The 23,106-nt window shown below is 44.9% G+C and overlaps 1 protein-coding gene across 4 annotated transcripts in view; it reads left to right on the top strand.

Moving 5' to 3' along the window:
* The window catches only part of CDKAL1 (CDKAL1 threonylcarbamoyladenosine tRNA methylthiotransferase), a 633,245-nt gene that overhangs the window by 599,945 nt on the left and 10,194 nt on the right, over window positions 1–23,106 (top strand). For 3 of the 4 annotated variants that reach the window (XM_073224446.1, XM_073224444.1, XM_036994284.2), the window contains 2 exons: window positions 4,474–4,557; window positions 7,425–7,589. In XM_073224446.1, coding sequence (XP_073080547.1) covers window positions 4,474–4,557; window positions 7,425–7,589 — 249 coding nt within the window. Of the gene's footprint in view, window positions 1–4,473; window positions 4,558–7,424; window positions 7,590–8,254; window positions 10,821–23,106 lie in introns of those variants that run through there. The other variant, XM_073224445.1, reaches the window with a different exon arrangement.

Raw genomic sequence — 23,106 nt, 5'->3', positions numbered from 1 at the left:
CTTGCTGCAAAAGTAGCATGTCAGAATATTTTATAGGATAAACAGATAAAATTCAAGTTTATTTGGGACATGATGTCAATAATTATGAGAGCTTTTGATATGTGTGTTTTAATCTCCATGTTTTTCCTGAGGCAATTGGACAGGAAAATTAACTGCTAGAAACTTTTCAGGGGAAGCAAAATAATTTCTTTACCTTTTAGTAACCGTTTCCAAGATGTAAGTATTTCTCTATGCCAGTCCTCAAATATGTATCTGCCCTTTGTGAATGTTTTTTGGATATTCTGAGCAGCTCCATTGAAATATTGAAATCTCTCTAACCCAACTATAGAAATTGAATTGAAATTATTTTCTGAAGCTCAGGTTCTCTGCTTAACTAAAACAAAAATGAGGTAGGGGGTAAAAAAAACACTCGTAGAGAGAAAGTAGACTTCACGTACAGTTTATATTTAAAGCCATATGTGAGTTCAAGAGAAATCTTTTTTTTCTCCTAGTCCAAGGGGTACTTAGACAAGTGGTTTTCTTACTGGGGTTAAAGGCAAACACCCACATGATCCGACGTCTGTGGTTCGTTTGGTGTTGTCTGCCTGTCTCACACCAATTTGTTTAGTTTCTCTTAGTAAGTCCTTATATAGTCACACCAAATGTTGTCTTTTAGGACAAATGGAAAAGTAGAGTGCATTGGGATGAGCATTCAGCAACCAAATCCTGTTGGAAACCACTGCTTTTTTAATGCAAGGGCGTGTTTCTGTGTGTGATGTGGCCATATGGTTAGCGCTGATGTTTCTCACAACTTCAGACACTTGGGAAATTTTCAGCGTAGATGTGACACAAATAACACAGCTAGCTGGTTATGTAACATACTGAAAAATCTACCCCAAAATTGAATTTTAAACATTGCCTTTTGTTGTCACAGATGTTTCTCTCCTCAAGGAAGAGTTGCATTCTGCAGCGGGAGCCGTGAGGTGGTAGGTTTTCCTCCGCAGTTGAACAGGAGGCACACGTGGCAGGAGTGGTCCCACAACTTCCTTTTCTGCTCTGACCCCCACCCCTGTGCAAGCTGCCACATCCGCAGGACCTCCATGTCCTCTGTGGAATCAGATCGCTAAGCCCTCTTGAGGTCCCTTCCTTCTTGTTCCGTTCAGGGGAATATTGCCTTTATTTTCCTTTGTGTTTCAAAAAAAAAAAATCCTACAAGAGCTTTTCTCACATCTCTTCCACAAGGCCTAGAAAACTGAGCCATACTCCTTCCTCAGCCACGCTGTGGCCCCAGCACTGAGGCCACCAGCACTGCAGGATCTGTGGGGCAGTTCTGTGCCTTCCCTCACGTCAGTGACCCAGTACGTAATGAAAGGGTGGCTTTACAAGGCTATTTTTTAATTCGTTTTTCATAAAATATCTTCTTAGAGTCATAGTAGAAGGGACTAACTGAAGTTCTGCACATCCCAGGAAAAGTTACTTTCTCCAGGGACATTTGATGAATAGATTACGAAGTCTGCCTAGCTTGTTAAAACAGGCACCAGGCAGACAGCCACTTTCAGAAGTCCTGACAAATCTCCTGAAGGTCAAACTTTGTAAGTAGGAACTGAGTTTCCCATAGAAATGCTTTTCCCATCCCAAGGTCTTAAACTCCAAAATGTTTAGGAATTAAGCATTTTATTTAATCAACTATACATTTCATGCCTATAAAGCAAATCAGAGGGAAAAGGGATGTCTTTCATAAGATTGTGAAGAAGTGGGGTGTTTTGGGGAGAATTTGACAGGCTTCCTCAAGTTCAGGCCAGTGCCTAGCTTTTTGAGAGACTCTGTAATGTTCCTTTGGTGGTATTAAAGATCATGTTATTACTTTAAAGGCAGCAAGAAAGCAGTTGAATTTGGAGAGGGCTCCAAGCATATATTCACTATAAGAAAAGAGAGCCTGGATTTATAGCACGTATGCCCTTCATCTGAAACCTGTGGGCATACCAGTCGCTAACTGCAGATTTGCCAGGAACCGTGACCTTGAATTTTGGAACTGGAAAATCCTCTCAGTGTTATAATCCACTTCTTCTTCAGCCCAGCAGTCCTCACCCTACCTCCGTCTCACTTCTACCAAACCCCCTTTTTTTTTTGATGAAGAGAGTGAAGGCCCAAGATGTAGTCCGATCCCTTTCATCGCGCAGGTGATTTCCGCAGCCCTGGTGTGCGCCCCCCAACCCCACCGCCCCTGGGTGCGGCAGTCGGCATCTCCGTCTGCTGGCCTCCTTCGCACTCCTGACACTCCACTGAACTACGCTTGCTGCTTCTCCCTCCAAATCGTCCTCCCCTCCCTTCCCGCCCTTGAATGTTCCAGATGCCTTGAGGCCACCATTCCTTGGGTTTTCCCTTGCACTTGCGTTGAATCATCTCTACTGAACAGCCGCAGCGTGCTACCAGTCACAAAGTTTGTGAAAGCATTATTTCCAACCTCTTATATATTCACAGGAGTTCCTTCATTTTTTAAAATACACAAGCAGTGCTCCAGTTAACCTCTCCGGCTGAGGGCTTGCCTTAAGCCTGCAACATAACCTTGCATTCCAGTCAGTAATCCAGCTGTTAGGTGGTAAATTACTGCACATAGCAGTTTTCCTGAATTGCTTTGGCCAATAATAGTTCGATACTCACCTACAAATAGTTCTCTGATAGGTGTTGGAAAGCCTGGCCCCCTATTCTATAAACATAGCAGTCTTTCTAATTCTGTGTGTATGTATTACTGTCATCACTATTACCTCCAGGTAAAATAAAGCAGCCCCAAAACGATGACTACAGCTGCATTAATTCAGAGGGAAGCAGCAGCCTACATTTCCATGGCTCTCCAGTCTCGTATTGTTGTTAGGCTGATTCCCTGGAAATGTAGTGGTACATGAAGTGTAATTGCAGATTTCCGAAAGAACTGTTGACAGATACTTACCCTAAGTTATAAGTGGCTCACACTGAAATGTGTGCAAACATTTAAGCTTTCTTCCAGTAGAATATACTTCAGTGAAGCCCAGTATTCATCAGTCTTTTGTAATAAACAGAGCCATTAATGCTCAAATAGAGATTGGGAAAACTTTATTTTGCTGATACATGATTTTTAAAAGAGATTAATGTTGCAGGAGCTTCCCTTGGTTTTCTGGGAGTGAATAAGTCTTCAATAAGTGTCATCCTGGAGACCTTACAGTCTTTGGCTAGGGAGATGCATTTTGATGAGATAGTAAAAGCGAATGGATTATGGTGTATTAGGTGTTGGCATTGTTTGGTGGGGAGTGGGGTTTGGTGGGGTTTTGTCTTTTTTTTAATTGTTAGGTAGTCTCTTCAGTGCAGCTGTGTTTATGTTTCCTGAATGGTAGCTGCCTGAACTTGGGGACAAGTCCCTACATACAAGAGAATAGGGAATTCTTTAAAAAAATGTTTTTGGCCAGTGTGCCTTAATGTGGAGGGTGTATTTATCAAGTTGTAATGGCAAAAATAATTCCAGGCACAGTCATTCAATACAGCTGGCTCACTACATAAGACATTTTGACAACCTTACAAAAAAAAGAAAAGTAATTGATACTTTAAGTATTGCATTTCACAGTGGAATAAACTTGGGAATGATAGAATTTTTTTTTTAGAATGGTCACATTTCTTTAACCAGTGTTTTGGCTGATTTAACTTTTTGGTTATTAAAAATGCATACTTAGATCATGAATGTGGATTGATTCTGTAGAGAATTAACATTCCCATATTTTTGCTTTCTCTTCAAAAAAAAAACAACAAATCAACATGGGGTCATGGCTGCAACAAAGAAAAACAGTTGCCTGTGACAGGAAATGTATGTAATGAGTAAATAGCTGTGTGATGGAATCAGTTATTTCTGAATCATATGCAACATGTGAAATGTTTAAGTGCAAGGATTTAATGACTAGCTTTTGAGGCATTTTCTTTAGTGTACATCCCTCATAACTCAAGTTGATGTTTATTACTACTCTTTCATATTGCCAAAATATTTTCATGAATTTGGATTAGAAGCAGCTTGTTCTGGCATCTTCTGCAACTTTGTTTCAAGAAATAAAGTGATATTTAGAAGATTTTTGTATGTCTTAGAAGCCTTAATTATCTTACTTATGTTGAAGTAGGAAGTAAGATCAAGTTTTGTTTCATAGTTAAGTAGGAAAATAAGATTTCATCCTATGCTAATTTTCTATTGCTACATGGATAATAATATCTTTCAGGGAATATCAATCAGTGATTCTGTATCAGCTATTAAGTGATTAGCAATCTAGAGTCTATTTTATTTTATTTTTTTTAAATTTTATTGTTGACATACACTCTTATGTTTGTTTCAAAACAGTGGTTCACCAGTTTCCCATTAGTGTCTTTTAAATTCAAGAAGACATGACTTACTGGTCCAGAACTCTTCAGAAGCTGCCATTTATTTTGGATTCTCAGGTGTTTGCCCTGATCTTTCCTTTTTTTCTCCCCTTCTCCGTGCAGATTGGTGAAAGACAACAAGTGTTAGTAACAGAAGAATCTTTTGATTCCAAGTTTTATGTTGCACACAATCGATTCTATGAGCAGGTAAGAGGCACTTCTGTATTCTCCAGTTTTCTCCAAAATGAGATAATAAATCAATTTAAACAAAAGAGACTTAGAAAGAGGGGAGGGTTGTAGAATGTCATTGCAGCCAAGCTGTTTTGTAGCGTGTAGCCAGCCAGGCCAACGTGGAGCTTCTCTTGTGGCTTCGTCCACAGAACGTTGCGCACAAAGAACAGGTGTGTTTCAGTCCTCATTAATCTTCCACAGGACCAGCCTTAGGCTTCTGGGGGTTCGGAACGGGCAGTTACCGCTGCCTGGATTCCCACCGGCTGGCACAGGACCGGGCGAAGGCCTGCCAGAGAGCAGGAGCAACGTCTGTGGGGGTGGCATCGGCGTGGACAGTCACAGCACTCAGCAGGTGGCTGGGTGGGTGCTCCATTGTTCTTTTCCTTTTCTTTAGTTTCAGTATTTTTTTTTTCTTAACTTCCTCTTTGATAAAAATATTGGGGAAAAAGGGAAACATCAGCTCCTTGGACTCAACTGAAACTGTGTGGACAACTCTGGAGACCAGGGCGAGTAAGGATCAAAACCCCTTCACTCTGAGGCTTTCCTGAGGCAACCCGAAGGGCACCCCTCTTCCGAGCTGCCCGGGTATCCAGCCTGCCTTACCCCCCACAGCTGCCAGATGGCCATTTCAGCATTTGGGATTCCACTTCCCTAGGTGCCGGAACAAAGTGGCTGAAGAAAACCGTGCCTCCCTCCGGGCACTGACCCTGGAACGGGCTGAGGATGTGGAATGTGCCACCTGAAAGGGAGACTCTTGTGGGACACAGGGATTCCATGGGTCATTCCTAGATTACAGTAACTTAATATCAAATGGGTTTCCCTAGTCTTTCATTCCTTTTTCATCAAATGGGAAGTGGTCATTTTTTGTGGGCGCCTTGGCTGGAATTCGAGCTCATGAAGGCTCTCAAGGCCAGTGTGGGCGAGTCAGCTAAGGGCCGGGCAGGGAAGCAGCTTCTGAGGGGGCCCCCGGCGCTGGGGTTCCCCAGGGACCACTCTTAGGCTGGGCCCGGGTCCTCAGGAGACTTGGGGGGAGCATCTCAAGCCCAGAGAAGCCTGCCCCGTCCCTTACCTGCAGGCTGAGGAGGGGTGCCCAGCACTGTGTTTGAGCCGAGGGTCCCGTCTCCCAGCCCACTGACTGATGACTGACTCCAGAGAGCCGCCTCCTACCAGGCCAGCCTTCTGTGCGGCTCTGGGCACGGGCTGGACTGATTGCGGTCGCCTCTCTCCCTTCTTTCTCCTGCCATCTGGTTTCTGCCCCAGCAGGGGACTTCTCCCTTCATGTTAAAGGCAGTGGCATGCCTCATGAGCTGTTTCCTCCAATTTAAAGCAGTCAGACTTTTTCCAATTATTAAAACCGGAGGGGGAGGCGACACTAAGCCTTTCATTGAGATCAGGGCAGCAGATCACAGAGTTATTTTCCTCCATAGTACCAAATCTCCCAGGGATAGTTTACTCTAGAGATTTTCTTGTTTTATAAAAACTGATTTGAAAGGGCTTTCATATCCTCATACCAAAGGTCTTACCGTGCCGTGAGTAATTCACCACCCAGGTGACCTTTTTCCTATACTTGGATGGAGCGTATTCAGTGGTCATAAGAAATCAAGCTCAGAAAGACCACAATCCAGTTTTGCCTGTCAGAGAAATTGGCTGTAGAACTAGTGGCTGGCTTGCATCTGATGTTTTGTCTCTACGACTAAGTATATCAAAGATTTCATATAGAAATTATTTTTAAATAAGATGAGTTCCAGAAGTGAAATTGTATCTTGATATCAAAGTATTTCTGGATTAGAATTAGTCTATTCATTTTGGATCCTGACTTGAAAAGATGGGCAGATAGCTACAGGACTGAAATAGAAGCGTGAGGGAGACAGAACGCACGCACACGGTCTGTCTGTCAGTCCCAAAGGAGGGGAAATGTTCGCTCCAGGTAAACTGATGCTCCAATCAGAAATCTCCAGTGGAAGGAGACCAACTGACAGTTTCCTGTAAACTGGCTAGAGTCCCCTTCAAAGTAGCTGATTCTATATGGATGTAGAGCTAACAAATACATGCATTTTGTAACAGAGCTCAAGAGATGAATGGCAGCCATTAGGTAAAGGGGCCACTTAGGTCCACACACCAACGTTTGGGATATTGAAAATGTTGCTTTTAAATGTTCTTCTCTTCTCCCAAAACCCATGCTCACACATCAGCATGTACACACACACACACACACACACACACACCATGACACACACACACACACACACACACACACCATGAAGGCCTTTATTTGAAGTGTCATCTCAAACCACTGCTCTGACCGCTAATGAGGAAGGTATTAAAAGTACAAAGCTTCCATCAGTGTTGTCTCCATTTTCTTCATTGCCTGGGACAGCCAAGAGCAGACGTCAGAGGCCTGTCCAGAAGTCACGGGCTGGCCGATACCGGGGGTCTTCCAGGTCTGCCTTCCACATGCCTTGGGACACCAGGCATCCTGCAGCCAAAGAGCAGGGCTTCCACTCCTCCCAGAAAATGCCCTCCCGTCCTACCAGATCCCAGATCCGTTGTCAGCTGGCAGATAGAGCCCACTTAGGATGGGATCCCAGAACAGGAAAAGGACATTAGGGGACAACTGAGGAAGTCAGAGAAAAGCATGGACTTGAGTTAACAATAATACATCAGTAATTGTGATGCATGTGTTCTGCTAATGCAGGATGTTAATAATGGGGCATCTGGACCTACAGTGGAAGTATATTATATAGAAAGTGTCTGTGCTATCTTTACAATAATTCTGTAAATCAAAACCTGTTCTAAAATGAAGGGCTGGTTTTAAAAATTAAGCTTTTGAAATTTTTTTAAAGGTTCTAGTGCCCAAGAACCCCACATTCATGGGGAAAATGGTCGAAGTGGACATTTACGAATCAGGAAAACACTTCATGAAAGGGCAGCCAGTGTCCGACGCCAAAGTATACACGCCTTCCATCAGCAGCCCGCTGGCAAGAGGGGAAGTCTCGGGCTTAACGGAGGTGAGTCTGGGATGCCTCCTCTCTGCCCTGCCAGCAGGCAGCGGCTGTGGGGGCACAGGGACCCAGACATGCTTCTGTCACCATTCAGGGTCCCTTCCTGGGTCTGCGTGAGGCTTCAGTGCTTTCTGACAGGCTGAAACCCAAATTAGAAAGATGCATTTTTGCTGATGCCTTTAGCTTTGCTTCTCCGCCTGCACCGGGAATAAGCTGTTCCTGCATCTAGGCTAGAAGCAGAGGGCAGCAGCCAGGACTTTCAGGTGAGAGATTAATACTGGAGACCGTCTAGTCCAGGATGGATCTGTGGCAGCAGACCCCGTGGGGAAGAAGCCAAGGGAGGGAATGTTTTCTTACTTTACGAAGCTGTTTATAATATAGAGAAAACCTCCAGTTAAACAGGCACTAAACCATGTCAGTAGATGTGGTCATGATGCCTTTCTCCGGGTGTTAGCCGGATATCTGCTTTAGTCGTAGGGAGTGAAAATTAAGCATTCTTTTCTTTTCAAAAAAAAAAAACCTAACCCCTATTTTATACCTTGGTAAATATGGCTGTTTGCCAAGCTCTCTCTTACATTTCACTGAGCTACAGCTGTAAAAGCTGATGGAGTGTGAAATGAAAATGTGTATCACATTTCTAAGCATCACTTGGCGTCCTTTCTCCAACACAGTTGTCACGTGCTCCAACAAGAGGTATGCAGCGACAACTCCACATACGGAACAAAGATGTGCTACTTATCTGGCCATATCGTTCCAAAATTGTTTTGATGTATGTATCATCTCTACCCTCGAAGGGAATCACAGAGGCATGCTAAGTTGACTTTGAGAGTAGTGACAAAGAGGGCACTTTATCTGTATTGTCACGTACTGTTGTGATGGACTCCGGCACCCAAACATGAGTGACACCTCTCGTGGCCTCGACCAGCTCACATGAGGAGTCCGTGTGCACCGCAGTCCACCTGCTAATGGAATGATGTGGACTAGCCTTTGTCAGAACCCCGCCAAGTGTGTCGCCCTGCTCAACCAGGGCCGACCACTAAAACTTGATAACCGTAACCATTAGTGTTCACTATTGTTTGAAAAAAATAAATCGCACTTGGGTTTGGGATGGATGGCCAGTATAATCCAGCAATGTAATTATATTGCTAGAGATTTAGCATTTGATGTGTTACTTGAGGAATTTTTAAAGGAAGTTGGCCAATTTTTGTTTGCCCGCACAGTGTGTCTTACAAGGTTGATTATTAAGTTGCCACCGTGAAAATGACTTCACAGCAAAGGGCGGCAGTGGGCAAAGGTGACTCTGGAGTCGCCGCCTGCTTTCACTCCCTCGTGTGCGCCTGTTGAAAAGGGTGGTTGTTGCTTTAAAGCATCACCATCAATAATACATAAGTGAGGAAAAGTAGTAGTGCCCTTGTATTAGTTCCTTAATAGTAATGTTACTGTGTAAATTCCATGGGGCAGCCGTCTCTGCTCTCCTCTCCCTCCAGCTTGGGAAAGGGGGTTCTCATCAGTCTACCGCCAGCTCTGCGCTGAGCCCGGACGGCCCAAAAGCCCTCACTGAGCCGAGGATCAAGGTCAGCTCACTGCTGGCCCTTCCAAGCCTCCGGGAATGGGAATCGTGACAGTGTGCAGGAGGCCAAAGGGTCAGAATACTGATTTGGGTATTTACATTAAGGGAAATATCAGGCAAGTCTTTTATCAGCATTTGTGACTACATTAAATTAATGAACATAACTTTACGCTTCATTATTTGTCAGCTTTTAAAGATAGGCCAAACTCAGGGTTTAAAAGGTTAAAAGCCTTCTTTAATGAATTTGTCCTGATGTTAGAAATGTTTTGCTAATGATATGAACCCTAATAAATTAGGAAAGAAGAGAACAGCTTCCATTTTTATAGGATTTGGGAGTAGATAGAGGTCGTAACCATGTCGTAGACATTTTGAGCTCTTCAAGCCCTAATAGAGGTGCTGGAACTATTGAATGAAAAAATCAATTTAACTCTGTGGATGAGGCATTGCCTGGGGTCAGACAGACCGGACTTGTGTCTGAACTTGTCAGTTCACCCTAGGTGTGTGACTTTTCTGAGCTTTAATCCGTTAAATGGGAATAATAATGTCTATTTCATAGGATTGTTGAAGGGAATACATTGAGTATGTAAACTCCCTAATATTATTCCTGGAATGTAGTAAAGTTTACTACAGGGTTGTTTTCCATTTCCTCCAAGTCCAGTTGCATCTAGACAGGGCAGTCTCTTAGGATGACCTGGTTCAAACAGTTCTGATTTTGTTAATTATTTTAGCCGTGAACATGCAGTGCGTGTGGTGTGAACGGCGAAAGGGGCTAAATTTCTCTGCTCAGTTACTCTGCTCAGTGCTGGAGAACCAATCTCAGCAGAATGTCTACCTTTCTGAGTTTTCTAGGCTTTTCCTGAGTCTTTCTAGAACATGACCTTCCCGCACACTTTGTCAGGAAACCTGGAAAGGTCAAAGCATCCAAAGCAAAATATTGTTAAAAAAAAGTATTTCCTCCTGGCTGAGAACTTATGATTGTTCTGTAAGTAATTGACCCTGTGCTCCACTGGACTTACTTCGTCTCGCTGGAGGCCCTGCTGACCTCTTCGGATGCACTGCCGAGAGGTACCACAGACCAGGTAGGACGCACAGGCCGTGAAACTCGTGGGGTCGGCGTTACGGAATTCTTGCATCTGCGCTGACGGCCTTTGTGACCTTTTGTGTATCACTTTGGTCCCTGAACCTCGGTTGTCTCTGTGATTGGGATATTTCATTTGGCAAAAATGGGTTGAACGCCTAGCCTGTGGCAGAACTTTGAATTCTATAAATATTAAAAGAAACCAGGTCTTGTTATTTTCAAATTAATGATGGACAGATCCCAGAACATGATGAAAAAGGAGAGCTATGATATAGTCAAGAGGTTAGTGTCCTCGGAGGAATCATATTCCAGCGGGAACTGCATCTGGCAACATCTTGTAGAAGTGGGAGATCAGAGAGAAGAATGGGAATGAGGGGCACATGAGCCTGATTAGTTTTAGGGATGATGGAAGCCAGAAAGCCTCTCCCTATCTGATAAGGAACATTTCTGTATGTTATATAGTAACTATCCAGTGAAGGCATCAGAGAGTTCATAGGGATAAATATAAATCAGAGAAAGGGTAATCATGCACTTTTGTGTAGAAAGTGTCAGGGGACTTTGTTCTTCAGAGGAAGAAGTGGTGGGAGGACGCAGGGGATATGTAATTTTTCAGGAATGTTTGGATAATAATTTTCAAGTGTGGTCCCCAGACTTGCACCATCAGTAGTAATACCTGGGAACTTGTTAAAAATGCAAATTTTCAAGCCTCAAACCAGACCTCAGTCAGACACTCTGAAAGTCGCATCCAGCAATCTGCGTTGTTACGCCCTCTGGGGAATACTGACGTTGCTGAAGTTTGAGAAGCACTCTTCTAGGAAAATGACTCCCAAGGGAGAGGATGTTTGATAGTTGTGAAAGCAATCTTAGTATTTTAATGTAATAATACCAAACTTTCACATTACTGACTTTAGAGGGTAGAGTTGAACAGCATCTTGGCTGATGGAGATTCTCCCTCATCCATGTATTAATAATTCTCCAAAAGGGGGTTATAAAAATGGTGGTGGAGACAGGCAAAAGTTGTGGGTGTGGGTGGGTAGGTGGATGTGTATGTGTGGGGAGGGGTATATGGTGAAAGAGGCAAGGGGAATGGGAACTTTGAGCAAAACGGTTTTAAGATGTTAAGAGCGTTGGTATTTTTACCATGCCCTCTCATGAAACCTTAATTTGTGGTAACACATCCTGTTCGATGTGATAATCTTATTATACAACTGTAGTTTCTTTAGAAAATCGCTATACCAGTCAGTCATTCTGTCTGAAGAGAACCCGTGGGTAAACAGGGCCTAACATCACCTGTACCAAATCCACGGCCATATACGATACTGTAAAAATTTTGATAATATGAAAAATTATCTGAGAGCTGTCATCAAAGATTGGGAGTTGTTTTAACTCTGTTATGGAAATTTTATCTTGCAGAAATGTCTGAGCATATACAAAAATAGAATACTATAATCTCACCATTGTCAGCTCACAGCTGATTTCATATCATACGTGGTCTTACTCACCTCCATCACTGCTGGCTATTTGGAAGGAAATCGCATTTCCTATTTATTTCATATCACCTAAATATGTCAGAAAATATCTGTAAAAGATGAAGATTACTTTACAACATAGTAACAATTCATTGTCACTTTTAAAAATAATTAACATCAATTCTTTATCCTGCAGTGTTCAAATATTGCAATTTTTTAAACAGTTTTTCTGAAGTTGGGGTGCAACTAAGGTTCAAGCATTGGAATTAGTTGGTATAGACATTTTAAAGCTGGAGGCTCTTTTCTCTTTTCTTTCCCTTTTTGGATTGTAATTTGTAGAAAAAAACAGGTTGTTTAACATGTGGCATTTTTTACAGCCTGGAGTTTGCTAATTGCATCCTCTGATATAATTTAACAGTTTCTCTAATTTGTTTTATAAATTGGAGATTAGATCTAGACGCTTGATGAGATGCAAGGTGAGTCTTTGACAAGATCATCTCACACGGTGTGCGTGTCCGTCGGAGGTGTGTCGTGTCTGGTTGTCCCTGTGGGGCCGGTGGTTGGTGAGCACTGCCTCGACCGTCCGAGGGATCAGGGACTGCAGAATGGTGGCATCTAAGTCTGTCTTTCCTTCCTCATTTATTAGCTCAAAGATAAAGAGAAACTTTCTCATCAGTTTTTGTTTGTCCTGAGTACAGTTCATACTGACAATGTGAGAAAAAGGCTTGATGCTTTTTCTCTGTTTACCAGTATTTAAAATTTTATTTGATTCCCTAGCATCCTCCTAGCATAACCAATGACAGATTTTTTAATATTACTGTAAACTTAAAGATTTTTACGTACCTGAGGCATTGGTTCCTCACGACCCAGGAGGACGTAGCCCCTGCGTCACTGACAGTCTCTTTGCTTCCCGGTGTGACAGGCTGTTCCAGCCTCACCTTGCCCTCTGCCCCAGACCTGGAGCCGTCCCTGGCGCAAATGAACCCTGGTTTCTTCTAGAGCAAAACTGTATTTAGAGACTATAGTATGGGCCCTCGATGCCACTGGTTAGTCATTGTGTTTATACCTTTCAGCAAGTGGAGCCAGAAAATCCTTTTTCCCCAATACCATCATTAAAGTCAAATTCAGGAATTTTCTGTTATATGTGTAACTTCTTTCTTCCATGCTGAAGATCTCATTTCCTGATGACCCGGCATAATTATTCTCTGGCTTTTTCCAGTCATGCTCACATAACTGTCAGTAAGAACCACACCATCACCACCACCACCTCGACCACTGAAAACAGTCCAGGTTCTTGAGGTTCTGTGGTTGTTTTTCTTGGGGGACGATCCCTCCAGAGATGTACAGGAAAGTGACGGGTTTAAGGTCACCCGAAGCAGTTCCTCTCCAGAGTTCAAGCCAACAAAGCCACATACAGTTAGGGGCATTTGTTTCCTTCCCTCTGTTTTCAATGTTTTGTAATTTTTTAGATTTAATTCTGTTTCATAATTATGTAAAATATTTTGCAATATTGAATCTATGAAAGTATGCTCTGAAAGTTCACCTTCTGATGACCCCTGCCCCCAGCCTGTTTCCTGTCTTACCTGTTTAAGGCATTTTTTTTTGTTTTAGTTTTCAGTTTCTTCTTCCAGTGTTTATCACAATATAAACAAACGCATGCATGTATTTTGTCGCCTCCTTCTGAGATAAATTGTGGACACTTGCCATTTTCATTTCACAGTATACCTTGATGGTTAACTGCCCAGCAGTAAATAGAAATTCAGTGAGTGTTTTAATGATTTTTGTTAGGCTTTTAAACAAAATAATGAAAGTCTGTATTGCTCTAGTATCTGAGATGACAAACGTTACCCTGTCTGAAACCAGACATCTTTTTGGTCACAGTAACATAGCCAGGGTCACCTTAAGGAGATCACTGGCTCTGGGCCTGCAGGAGTTGCCTGCAGCCTGCGGAAGGCCTTGTGTTCAGGTAGCCGGAGAAACAGTAGGCCAGGCAGAGGGTGGGAGTGGTCAGCCGTGTGAGCACAGCCAAGCCCAGAAGCCAACCCTGGCGGTGAACACCTGGGTCCCGGAAGAGGGGCTCCTTTGGCCAGGCGCCCTCAGAGAGTCTGGCGACCATCCCTCCGTGGAAATGACTGCATCGAGTCACCTTAGCCCAGTGCTGTGAGCCATCTCATCCGCTCCCCCTGAGTGGGTCCACACTTACCAGGCAAACTTCTGATGGCAATTTGCCTTCCTATGCAAATCTTCCTGAAGGAAATAAATAGGTTTGTTGTGTGAGTGTGCAGGTAATATGTCAGCCTTCTGGTTTTCTATGCTGGTCCCCTGTGTCTGTCCGTGTGGTCTCTTCTGTGGGTAAAGGTCAGTTTCTGAGCTTTCAAGGCCGTGAGCAAAACCTTGGGCCATGTTAGGTGCCTGGGGCAGCAGTCCTCTCGAGAGGTAGCGAGGGATTTCCCTCTCTCGGTGCCCGCTCCCCCACCAGCTGAGCACGCTATGCCCGCTGCTTCAGAGGCACTCGTGCAGTGCTTACTATGGGCCCTCTACTGTGCTGAACACCCTACGGGCACCGCTCAGAGCCCTCAGAACCCACAAGGGGGGCACTAGTGGAGCCACTTCTTCACAGGGAAGGAATCTGAGCATCCTTGACTCAGTAGGTACTTAACCAGAGGCACAAAATGAGGCACTAGGAGAGGTCGGGCAGGATTCACATCCAGTCTTACTAACTTCCAGGCCTTATTTCTGTGTTTGAGTCACAGTAAGGGAAACATAACAGAATGCTCACCACCTTAACCCCTGTCAGGTGTCCGGGTCAGTGTCCAGCACACTCACCAACTTAACCCCTGTCAGGCGTCAGGGTCAGTGTCCAGCACGCTCACCACCTTAATACCTCTTAGGCGTCAGGGTCAGTGTCCAGCACGCTCACCACCTTAACCCCTGTCAGGCGTCAGGGTCAGTGTCCAGCACACTCACCACCTTAACCCCTGTCAGGCGTCAGGGTCAGTGTCCAGCACGCTCACCACCTTACCCCTGTCAGGCTTCAGGGTCAGTGTCCAGCACGCTCACCACCTTAACCCCTGTCAGGCGTCAGGGTCAGTGTCCAGCACATTCACCACCTTAACCCCTGTCAGGTGTCCAGGTCAGTGTCCAGCACACTCACCACCTTAACCCCTGTCAGGTATCCAGGTCAGTGTCCAGCACATTCACCACCTTAACCCCTGTCAGGTGTCCAGGTCAGTGTCCAGCACGCTCACCACCTTAACCCCTGTCGGGTGTCAGGGTCAGTGTCCAGCACACTCACCACCTTAACCCCTGTCAGGTGTCCAGGTCGGTGTCCAGGTCAGTGTCCAGCACGCTCACCACCTTAACCCCTGTCAGGTGTCCAGGTCAGTGTCCAGCACGTTCACCACTTTAACCCCTGTCAGGTGTCCAAGTCAGTGTCCAGCATGCTCACCACCTTAACCCCTGTCAGGTGTCCAGGTCAGTGTCCAGCACGTTCACCACCTTAACCCCTGTCAGGTGTCCAGGTCAGTGTACAGCACGCGCACCACCTTAACCCCTGTCAGGTATCCAGGTCAGTGTCCAGCACATTCACCACCTTAACCCCTGTCAGGTGTCCAGGTCAGTGTACAGCACGCGCACCACCTTAACCCCTGTCAGGTATCCAGGTCAGTGTCCAGCACATTCACCACCTTAACCCCTGTCAGGTGTCCAGGTCAGTGTCCAGCACACTCACCACCTTAACCCCTGTCGGGTGTCAGGGTCAGTGTCCAGCGCATTCACTGCTGTGCCGCCGGCCTGCAGAGGTTTTCTCATCAGCAAAGCCAAAACTCACTGAACAGCCCACAATGGCCACTCCACCCTGTCCGCCTTGATGAAGGGTTGTCTTTTTCCGACCGGCTTACTGCACCCGACACAGTGCCCTCCAGGTGAACCTGTGTTGTGGCCCAGGTCAGAATTTCCTTTCTTTCAAAGGCTGAATAAAATTCCATTGTGTGGTGGCACCATATTTATCCACAGTCTGTCAGTGGGTTCCGGGGCTGCTTTCACCTCTGGCTCCTCAGACTGATGCTGGTGTGAACACGGACGCACAGACGTCTCTCTGAGGCCGTGCTTTCAGTCCCTCTGGGTGCACACCCAGGCGTTTAAGAACTAGGTCACACGGTACTTCCATTTTGATTGTATTGGGAACCACATACTGTTTCCACAGTGGCTGCACCGTTTACATCCCCACAAATGGTGCACAGGGCTCACATTTCCTCCACATCCTTGTCAACACTTACTATTTGCTGATTTTTTGTTACTAGCCATCCTGATAGGTGCGAGGTCAAGATTTGAGTTTTTAAGCCCAGGCCTCTACCGCCTTCCCCTTTTGAATTGCAAGGGTCTTATTTAGTAACTTCTGGACAACAGTTTCCATTTACATACCAGAGTCAGCTTACAGTCGATTCAAGAAAAAAGGGGGGAAAGGAGAGAAATGATTTGAAATGGACAATATTAATCATCTTCTCTGTGTTCTGTTAAAAGTGGTGTTCAAGGGATCAGTCTGTGTTCATTGACACAAGAACACGAGCGCTCCCTGCCTCCTGAAGGCTAACCCGTTTTACTCCGGATGTTTTCCTTTTTTATGGACCATATTCTAACCAACCACTTGAGTCCCTTTCTGAGATTGATAACTTAAGAAGTCAGAGCTATTTTGTACCTGGGAGAAGAGATATAAAAGAACAAAGTTCTCTCCTCATTCTAAACTTACAGGTAGTCAGTTTTATTCCAAAGTTTTTCTCTTTTTGAGTTTATTCCTAATAGTAAAGAATCATTTCGCAGAAAGAAGAGGTAGGTGTAGCTTTGTGAAAAGAGCTTGAGATTTGGGGTCTGTCAGGTTAGGATTCAAATCATATTTACAGTTCCTGTGACCTTTACCAGCTGACTTCCTTGACTCAGTTTCTTCACTTGTAAAATGGACATAACTGATTCAGAGAAGATAATGTTGGACAAAGTGCCTGGTGCACAGGAAGTATATTAATATTTCATGATGAGATTCTGTAAATATAGCTTAGAAATCCATGATTTTCTGGCATTTTTATTTAACTTTAATTTTTTTTAAAGGTACTCTGCTTCCGTTAGTTTTTACTCTATAGTTACAGCAATTAAGAACATAGATGCTGGATTCTGATTACCTGGGATTGAATCCTTGTTTCACCACTTACAGGAAATATGCCTGTGAGCAAATTCCTCAACCCCCGCCCCACCTGCCCCACCAGCCTCAGGCCTCACCTCTGTGAACGGAAGTAATAACAGCTCCTACCTCAGAGAATCTACATGGGAATGGCTTGCAATCAGTAAATGTCAGCTACTCTTAATATTATCGTTATTAATTTGTGATACATGCCAAGGCATTATTTTACTTTCAGCAACAGAGGTAAAATTGCACGACCTTTTATCACATCACATGTGACCGTCAGCCATTGATTTCCTACAAAAATGGCAGGTGGAAGCCGACCAGCTTGGGAGGCTCCTTCCAACAGGAGGAGCCTGGCTAGCAGCTCACAGCACGGGCTGTACTTTCTCCAGACACTTCTCCCTCTTCCTCTTTATGCCCCTGCTTAATGGAGAACATTCTGGAACGGAGAGCAGACCTGCCATTCGGTTTCTCCCAGAGAAGGGAAGGTGCCCCGGGCGGCCGGCTGCCCACTGCTTGTCATCCATCGGGACCTTGATCCTCATGATGGGTCCACGCGAGCAGCGCGGTAGCAGCACAGCACAGCCGACTGCTGGCGGAGCGGAAGCAGGGGGCTGAAAGGGGGCATATGGTCTGCCTCGTTCCCGGACAAAGGGCCAGCGGGATATTCAGGTGTCCTGAGCTTTATGTATAGACTCTGCTATATTTTTAGAGCCTTGACCCTTAGAAAAGCACGGTTAAAATGCTTTCCTCTCCATCTAACATTCATTTCCAAAACCAATGAAGCGAAAGGGTCTATTAGTTCAGGGCCAGATTTGAAAGCACATGAAAACTGCATTCATGAGGTTTTCAGAAATGGCTTAATAATTAAGTTAAAACAGTTGAAAGTGGATCTAATTTCAAACAGATCAGCTAACCGTGTTAGAAGCAAATGAGGGTGTGTTCCTTCCTACTTTTCCTTCCACCCCGAAATACTGGCTCCAATCCCAAGCAGTTTTTCTAGTTTCTTCTTTTCTAACTTTATGTAAGATTGGGTTCTTCACTGCCCATATGTCAAATCGGTGTCACAAACAATTACAACCATTGTACATTTAATATTTAGTCCATTTCTTCCTTTCATACTGCATCTAATTAGTTTCTTTTGCAGACCTGTTAGGACATATTTGGGCTCCCCAGTCTAGACATACAGCTTTTATTCTGTGCTGTAAAGCTGGGTTTTACTGGGCATTCCCGCTGAACTGGTGTGGATCCTGTCAGTTCAGAATGTGTGGGCCGTGTTTGTGGTCCCCTTTGTCCCTTGTGTGCCGATCCGGGAGCCATGAGGGCCAGCTGACGCTAAAGAGCTTTCATTTCACCTGCTTCACCAGCTGTCGGGTCACTGCTGATGGTTCTCTGGAGGCTTGTAGCTGGGGCCCAGTGAGGGGTCTGTGTGCATCCAGGCCGACTGTGCCTCGATAGTAAAAATAGCTGCCATTTAGTGAGCCTCCGCTGTGTGCTTGGGATTAAGGCTCTTTTTACCTGTATTCTTCAGTTTATCACCCTACCTGGGCTAGGGCAGCCGGGACACATGGAGCATTCTGCACACTGCTGTGCACACTCACAAGGAGGCATAATCAACATGGGGTTGGGCGGGCACTTGCCCTACTTCCGTGTGTTTTGTCCACACCGCAGGGAAGGAGTAGAAGGGAGCCTGGGCAGACTCCCAGAGCAAGGAGAGGCTGAGGGCGAAAGAAAAGACCACGGCCCCCGAGACGGAATCACACATGCCATGTGCAGGGAACGCCTGACGTATTGACAGTGGACTGAATATTGGAGATAGAAATGATGAATGTCATCTTGGCCTTGGAGACTTTAGTCTGGTTGTTCTTCTGGTAATATTGCCCACCTGTTGGGACCCTTGGAGGGAGGGTCCAGGGTGAGGAAGAGGGCCTTATGCAGGTATACCAGCTGCCCTGCGCACAAGAATTGCTCTGATGAAAGTGTATGGATGACTTCTACCAAATCTAAAATGAATTCATGAAGAACAAATGTATTCTTCATAAAAGCACCAAATGGCAAGAGCTTCCTTATGAAAACCAAAGCTGTATTTCAGCAGCCCCCAGACCTGGAAGGCTGAGTCTAATTTCCTGTCCCTCTTGGCTGGGACTAGGGAATCTCCAGGACAGTATTGTCACCTATGACAGTTCGAACCCAGGGGCCCAGAACTGCTCTTTGGTGCTCTCATTATAACTACATTACTTTTGTTTCAAATGTCTTTCTGTTTTTACTCAGTCAACAGCTATGGCTCTGTGACTCAGTTTGGGACAGTCCTGGTTTATACCTATTGTCCTGGTATAGTCAATAATTGCACCCTCTTAACACTGCTCAAAGTATCCTGGCTTAGCTGATAAATTATACTGTCATCCTATCAGTTCCTGAAGTAGACCCACACTGCTGGGGGTGCAGAGTCTAAGGTGGGATCCTTGCCCTTGAAGAGATGAAAATCTCGTTGGGAAGAGAAGATACGTGCTTAGGAAACAAAATCTATAATATATCAAGTGTTGAATTAGATACAGTCAGGTCACAGGGATTGGAAGATAGCAAACATCTGAAGACTTGAAGTATCAGAATATATGAGATTGGGCACAAAAAGGTTTACTAGATCATCCACAGAATTACTGGAAGGACTTTTGAGTGGACTCTGCTGTGTGTTCCAGAAAGGGCACCCAGACCACCCAGCAGCTGCCAGTGAGGGGGTCACCTCTGCACCCCTGCCCAGGAGGCGGAGCTTCCAAGCCCCGTGGGCCCCTGGAGCTTCCTTCGCACTCATGCCTCACCTGCACTGCGTCTGCGTGTGGGACCGGGCTCTCAGGCCTGTGCCCTAGGGACCAGGGAAGGTGGGAAATGTTCCCCGGAGTCTGTACTAGTGAGGGAGAGCGCCCATGTGAGGAGGGTGCTCAAATGATCTCTACTACGGAGGGTTCTGTGGATGTGGTTGGAGAAGAACTGGACTTTGAAGGTAGGGGGGAAGGACTTAATCAGGCAATCAAAAAGGAAATTTTTCTCAGTGCGAAAGGAACGTAAGTCAAGCGACAGAATGCACAGAAATAAATCGAGCTTTATTTGAGCACCTGGGAGCAGATACGGGCAGTTGGGAGGAGATAGAAAATTATGTTCACTATAAAGAGGGGACCTCTGGGTTCTGAAGTCAGATAGAAGCATTTATACCTAACACAGTAGACAATGATGCACATGTGTCAGTCAGTCCCTGAAGTGTTAGGCTGTGTTACAGTAACAGACTAACTAAAATCTCAGGCTTAACATAGCAATTTATTTCCTGCTCGAACTACAACACGTCTAGTGCCGTTTAGTGGGCATCTTGGAACCAGGAGGCCCATTCCACACAGTCACTCAGGGACCCAGGTTGGCTACTTGAAGAGAACTGCTGGAGAGCCAGCTTTTCATGGCCCCAGTGGGGAATGGTGTGTCATATTTCAGTTTTCCCCCCATTGGCCAGAAGTATTCACGTGGCTCCACCTAACCAAAGTACATACTTTGGTATGAATAAAGAGAAGATACGGGTGAATCCAAGACATTTCTGCCGTGCATGTTGGGATGTTTCTGGACAGGAGCATAACTGTGAGAGTCACCTGAGTGAACAAGGTCAGTCTGTTGACTCTTCACCAGCAGCTTCCGGCCCTGGCGTTGGTGCCCAGCTCAGAGCTGGCATTCAGGATATATTTGTTGAATGAACTTGGTTTTCAACAAAACACAGGGTGGAATGATGGTTTCTCAAGCAGAGGCAGGGATGTTGAGAGTACATAATAGGTTGAAATCTTCTGTTACTTTGACTTAGGACATTAGTAGTATATTCTTCAAGGGCTAAAAAACCATAGGCCACCCAACATGCTCTTTGAAGTCATTTGACATCTTGATAAGCAGATTGCAAAAGCCCCTTTTTAAGCTGATAAGAATCTTGCTAATTAAATTCTTTGCATGGGAACTGTAAGAATAAGTACTTTAGAGCCATGCATAACTTCCAATCGTAAATTTTAGTTTATTTGTTTTTTCTTTCTAATGATGAAAGTGACAGCTTATTTCTTGTGTCATACTCAGAGTATTGACTTTGAGTTATGCCTAAAATGACAGAACCACAAGTATCTTTGTTTTATAACATAGTTTGCAATGTTTTAAATTTAAAGAGCCTTGGAGAAACATTTTCTCCTGTCTGTATCTTCCCAGTGCAATTCTGTACAATTAACTGAGCAGCATAAATAGTGAAGCCGTATGTCAACCTGACAGTTACCTGGTAGGAAGTCAACCTATAAAAATGGGAAGAGCGCCTTTCAAATCTGCCACCGCTTGAGAGAGAAATCCAGAGGACCAACGAAGCCTGTGCACATTGCTGCTGGATGTCAACAAGACTGGCATTCTTCTAGGGGCTCCTTTCTCGCAGATATCCCTTTCAAAAGTACAGAGCGCCCCTTCAGCACATGAGCTTTGGCATCCCATGGTGGCTTTGGAATTCTGGCTCTGTCCCTTCGTAACTGTAACTGCCGGCTGGTTACTTGCCCTGTCTAGCCAAGTTCCTCCTCATAAATAGGGAGTATCAACCTGTCTGCTAGGGTGATTTGACAAGGAAGTGAGGTGTTGCAAGAGCGCAGGAGCACGCGGCACAGGGGAGGCGACCACCCAGCACACGCCATGGAACTGGTGGCCCAGTGACAGCGAAGGTTTCCCTGGTCAACCAACCTAGTGGTGCTGTGCCCATGGGCATGAGCTATGTTTTACCCAAATCACATATATACCCTGAGAACGGGACTTGATCGTTAATCTTCTCAGGTATATTTATAACCAGCAACAGCAAGTGTAAAGTGTAGCTGAGATACTTTGTGGCTGTGATTGAGGTTTCCCCATTGCACTGACTCGGGGTGGCTTTTTCTCTTCTGTTACACTTCAGATGAAGTCAGTTCCCCTGAACAACCACCGGGCATCTATGCAGAGGACGGGGTTCTTCGCGGTCGATCTTTTCCTTTTAAATATTCTATGGGAGGTGATTTTTCTCTGCTCTGCACTAGAATCTGAAAATAAACACCAACAAACTGCCTGATCATTCTCCCTGTCCTACTGTCCATATAAACCCCATCTCATCGCCCTTCTGCTCAGAACCAGCTAGGATTCCGTGGGATGCAGTGTATGTACCCAAAATTGAAAACAGGCAACAGTATTATTCACGATAATCAAAAGGTAGAAACAATCCAAGTCTCTGTCAACAAATGCATGGATAAACAAGATGGGAATATAAACACACAGTGGAGCTTTATTCATCCGTAAAAGGGAAGGAAGTTCCAATAGATGATGCCACATGGATGACCCACGAAAACATTATGCTCGGTGAAATTTGCCAGACACAGAAGCACAATTATCATATGATTCCACTTATATGAATGATCTAGAACAGGCAAATTCATAGAGACAAAATGTGGATTAGAAGTTATCAGAGGTTGGACGGAGATGGACAATTTCTCACATTTACAGAATTTCTATATGGATGAAAAAAATTTAGACATCGACAGTGGTGATGTGATGGTTGTACAACATGACATTTACTTAATGACAATTGTGCACTTAAAATGATTAAAATACTGAATTTCATTATATACATATATCTTAGCACAATAAAAAGAATTTTTAAAAACCACAACAACAGTAGGGTTTCCCATCCCACTCAGGGTGGCAATGGCCTGTGAGGCCTACTGCCCTCGCCCTGCCTCTGCTCCCATTGTCTCTGCGGCATCATTAGTGACCTTTCTCCCCGTCCAGCATGCTGGGCAGTCAGACCGCTCCCGTCAGGAGGGCCTCTCCACTGGCTAGTCCCTCTGCTTGGAGTGTGCCTCTCTAAGATGCATGAAATGTCTGTCATCTTCATTCAAGTCTCTGCTGAAACACCACCTTATGAGCGCAGCCCTCCTGAGTAACCCCTGCAAGAGAGACGCCACCATCCATGACACCCTGCTACCCCAGCCTTGCTGTTTTCCTCTGGGATGCAGCTCACCATCAGACATACCAAGTATTTATTTGTTTCTTTTCTCCATTTACCAAAACCGAAGCCCAATCCGTGAGTGCTGGCATACTGTGTCATTCATTTCCTTGTCTCTACTGTCTAATACAGTGTCTAACATGGAATAAATGCTTAGTAAATGACTCTTGAGTGAATGAATGAATGTATTTGTGCAGGAGATACATGTATATCC

This window comes from Manis javanica, chromosome 16, assembly GCF_040802235.1.
Source record: "Manis javanica isolate MJ-LG chromosome 16, MJ_LKY, whole genome shotgun sequence".
Classification (NCBI taxonomy): Eukaryota; Metazoa; Chordata; class Mammalia; order Pholidota; family Manidae; genus Manis; species Manis javanica.
This window is presented reverse-complemented; position numbering and strand designations above follow the sequence as displayed.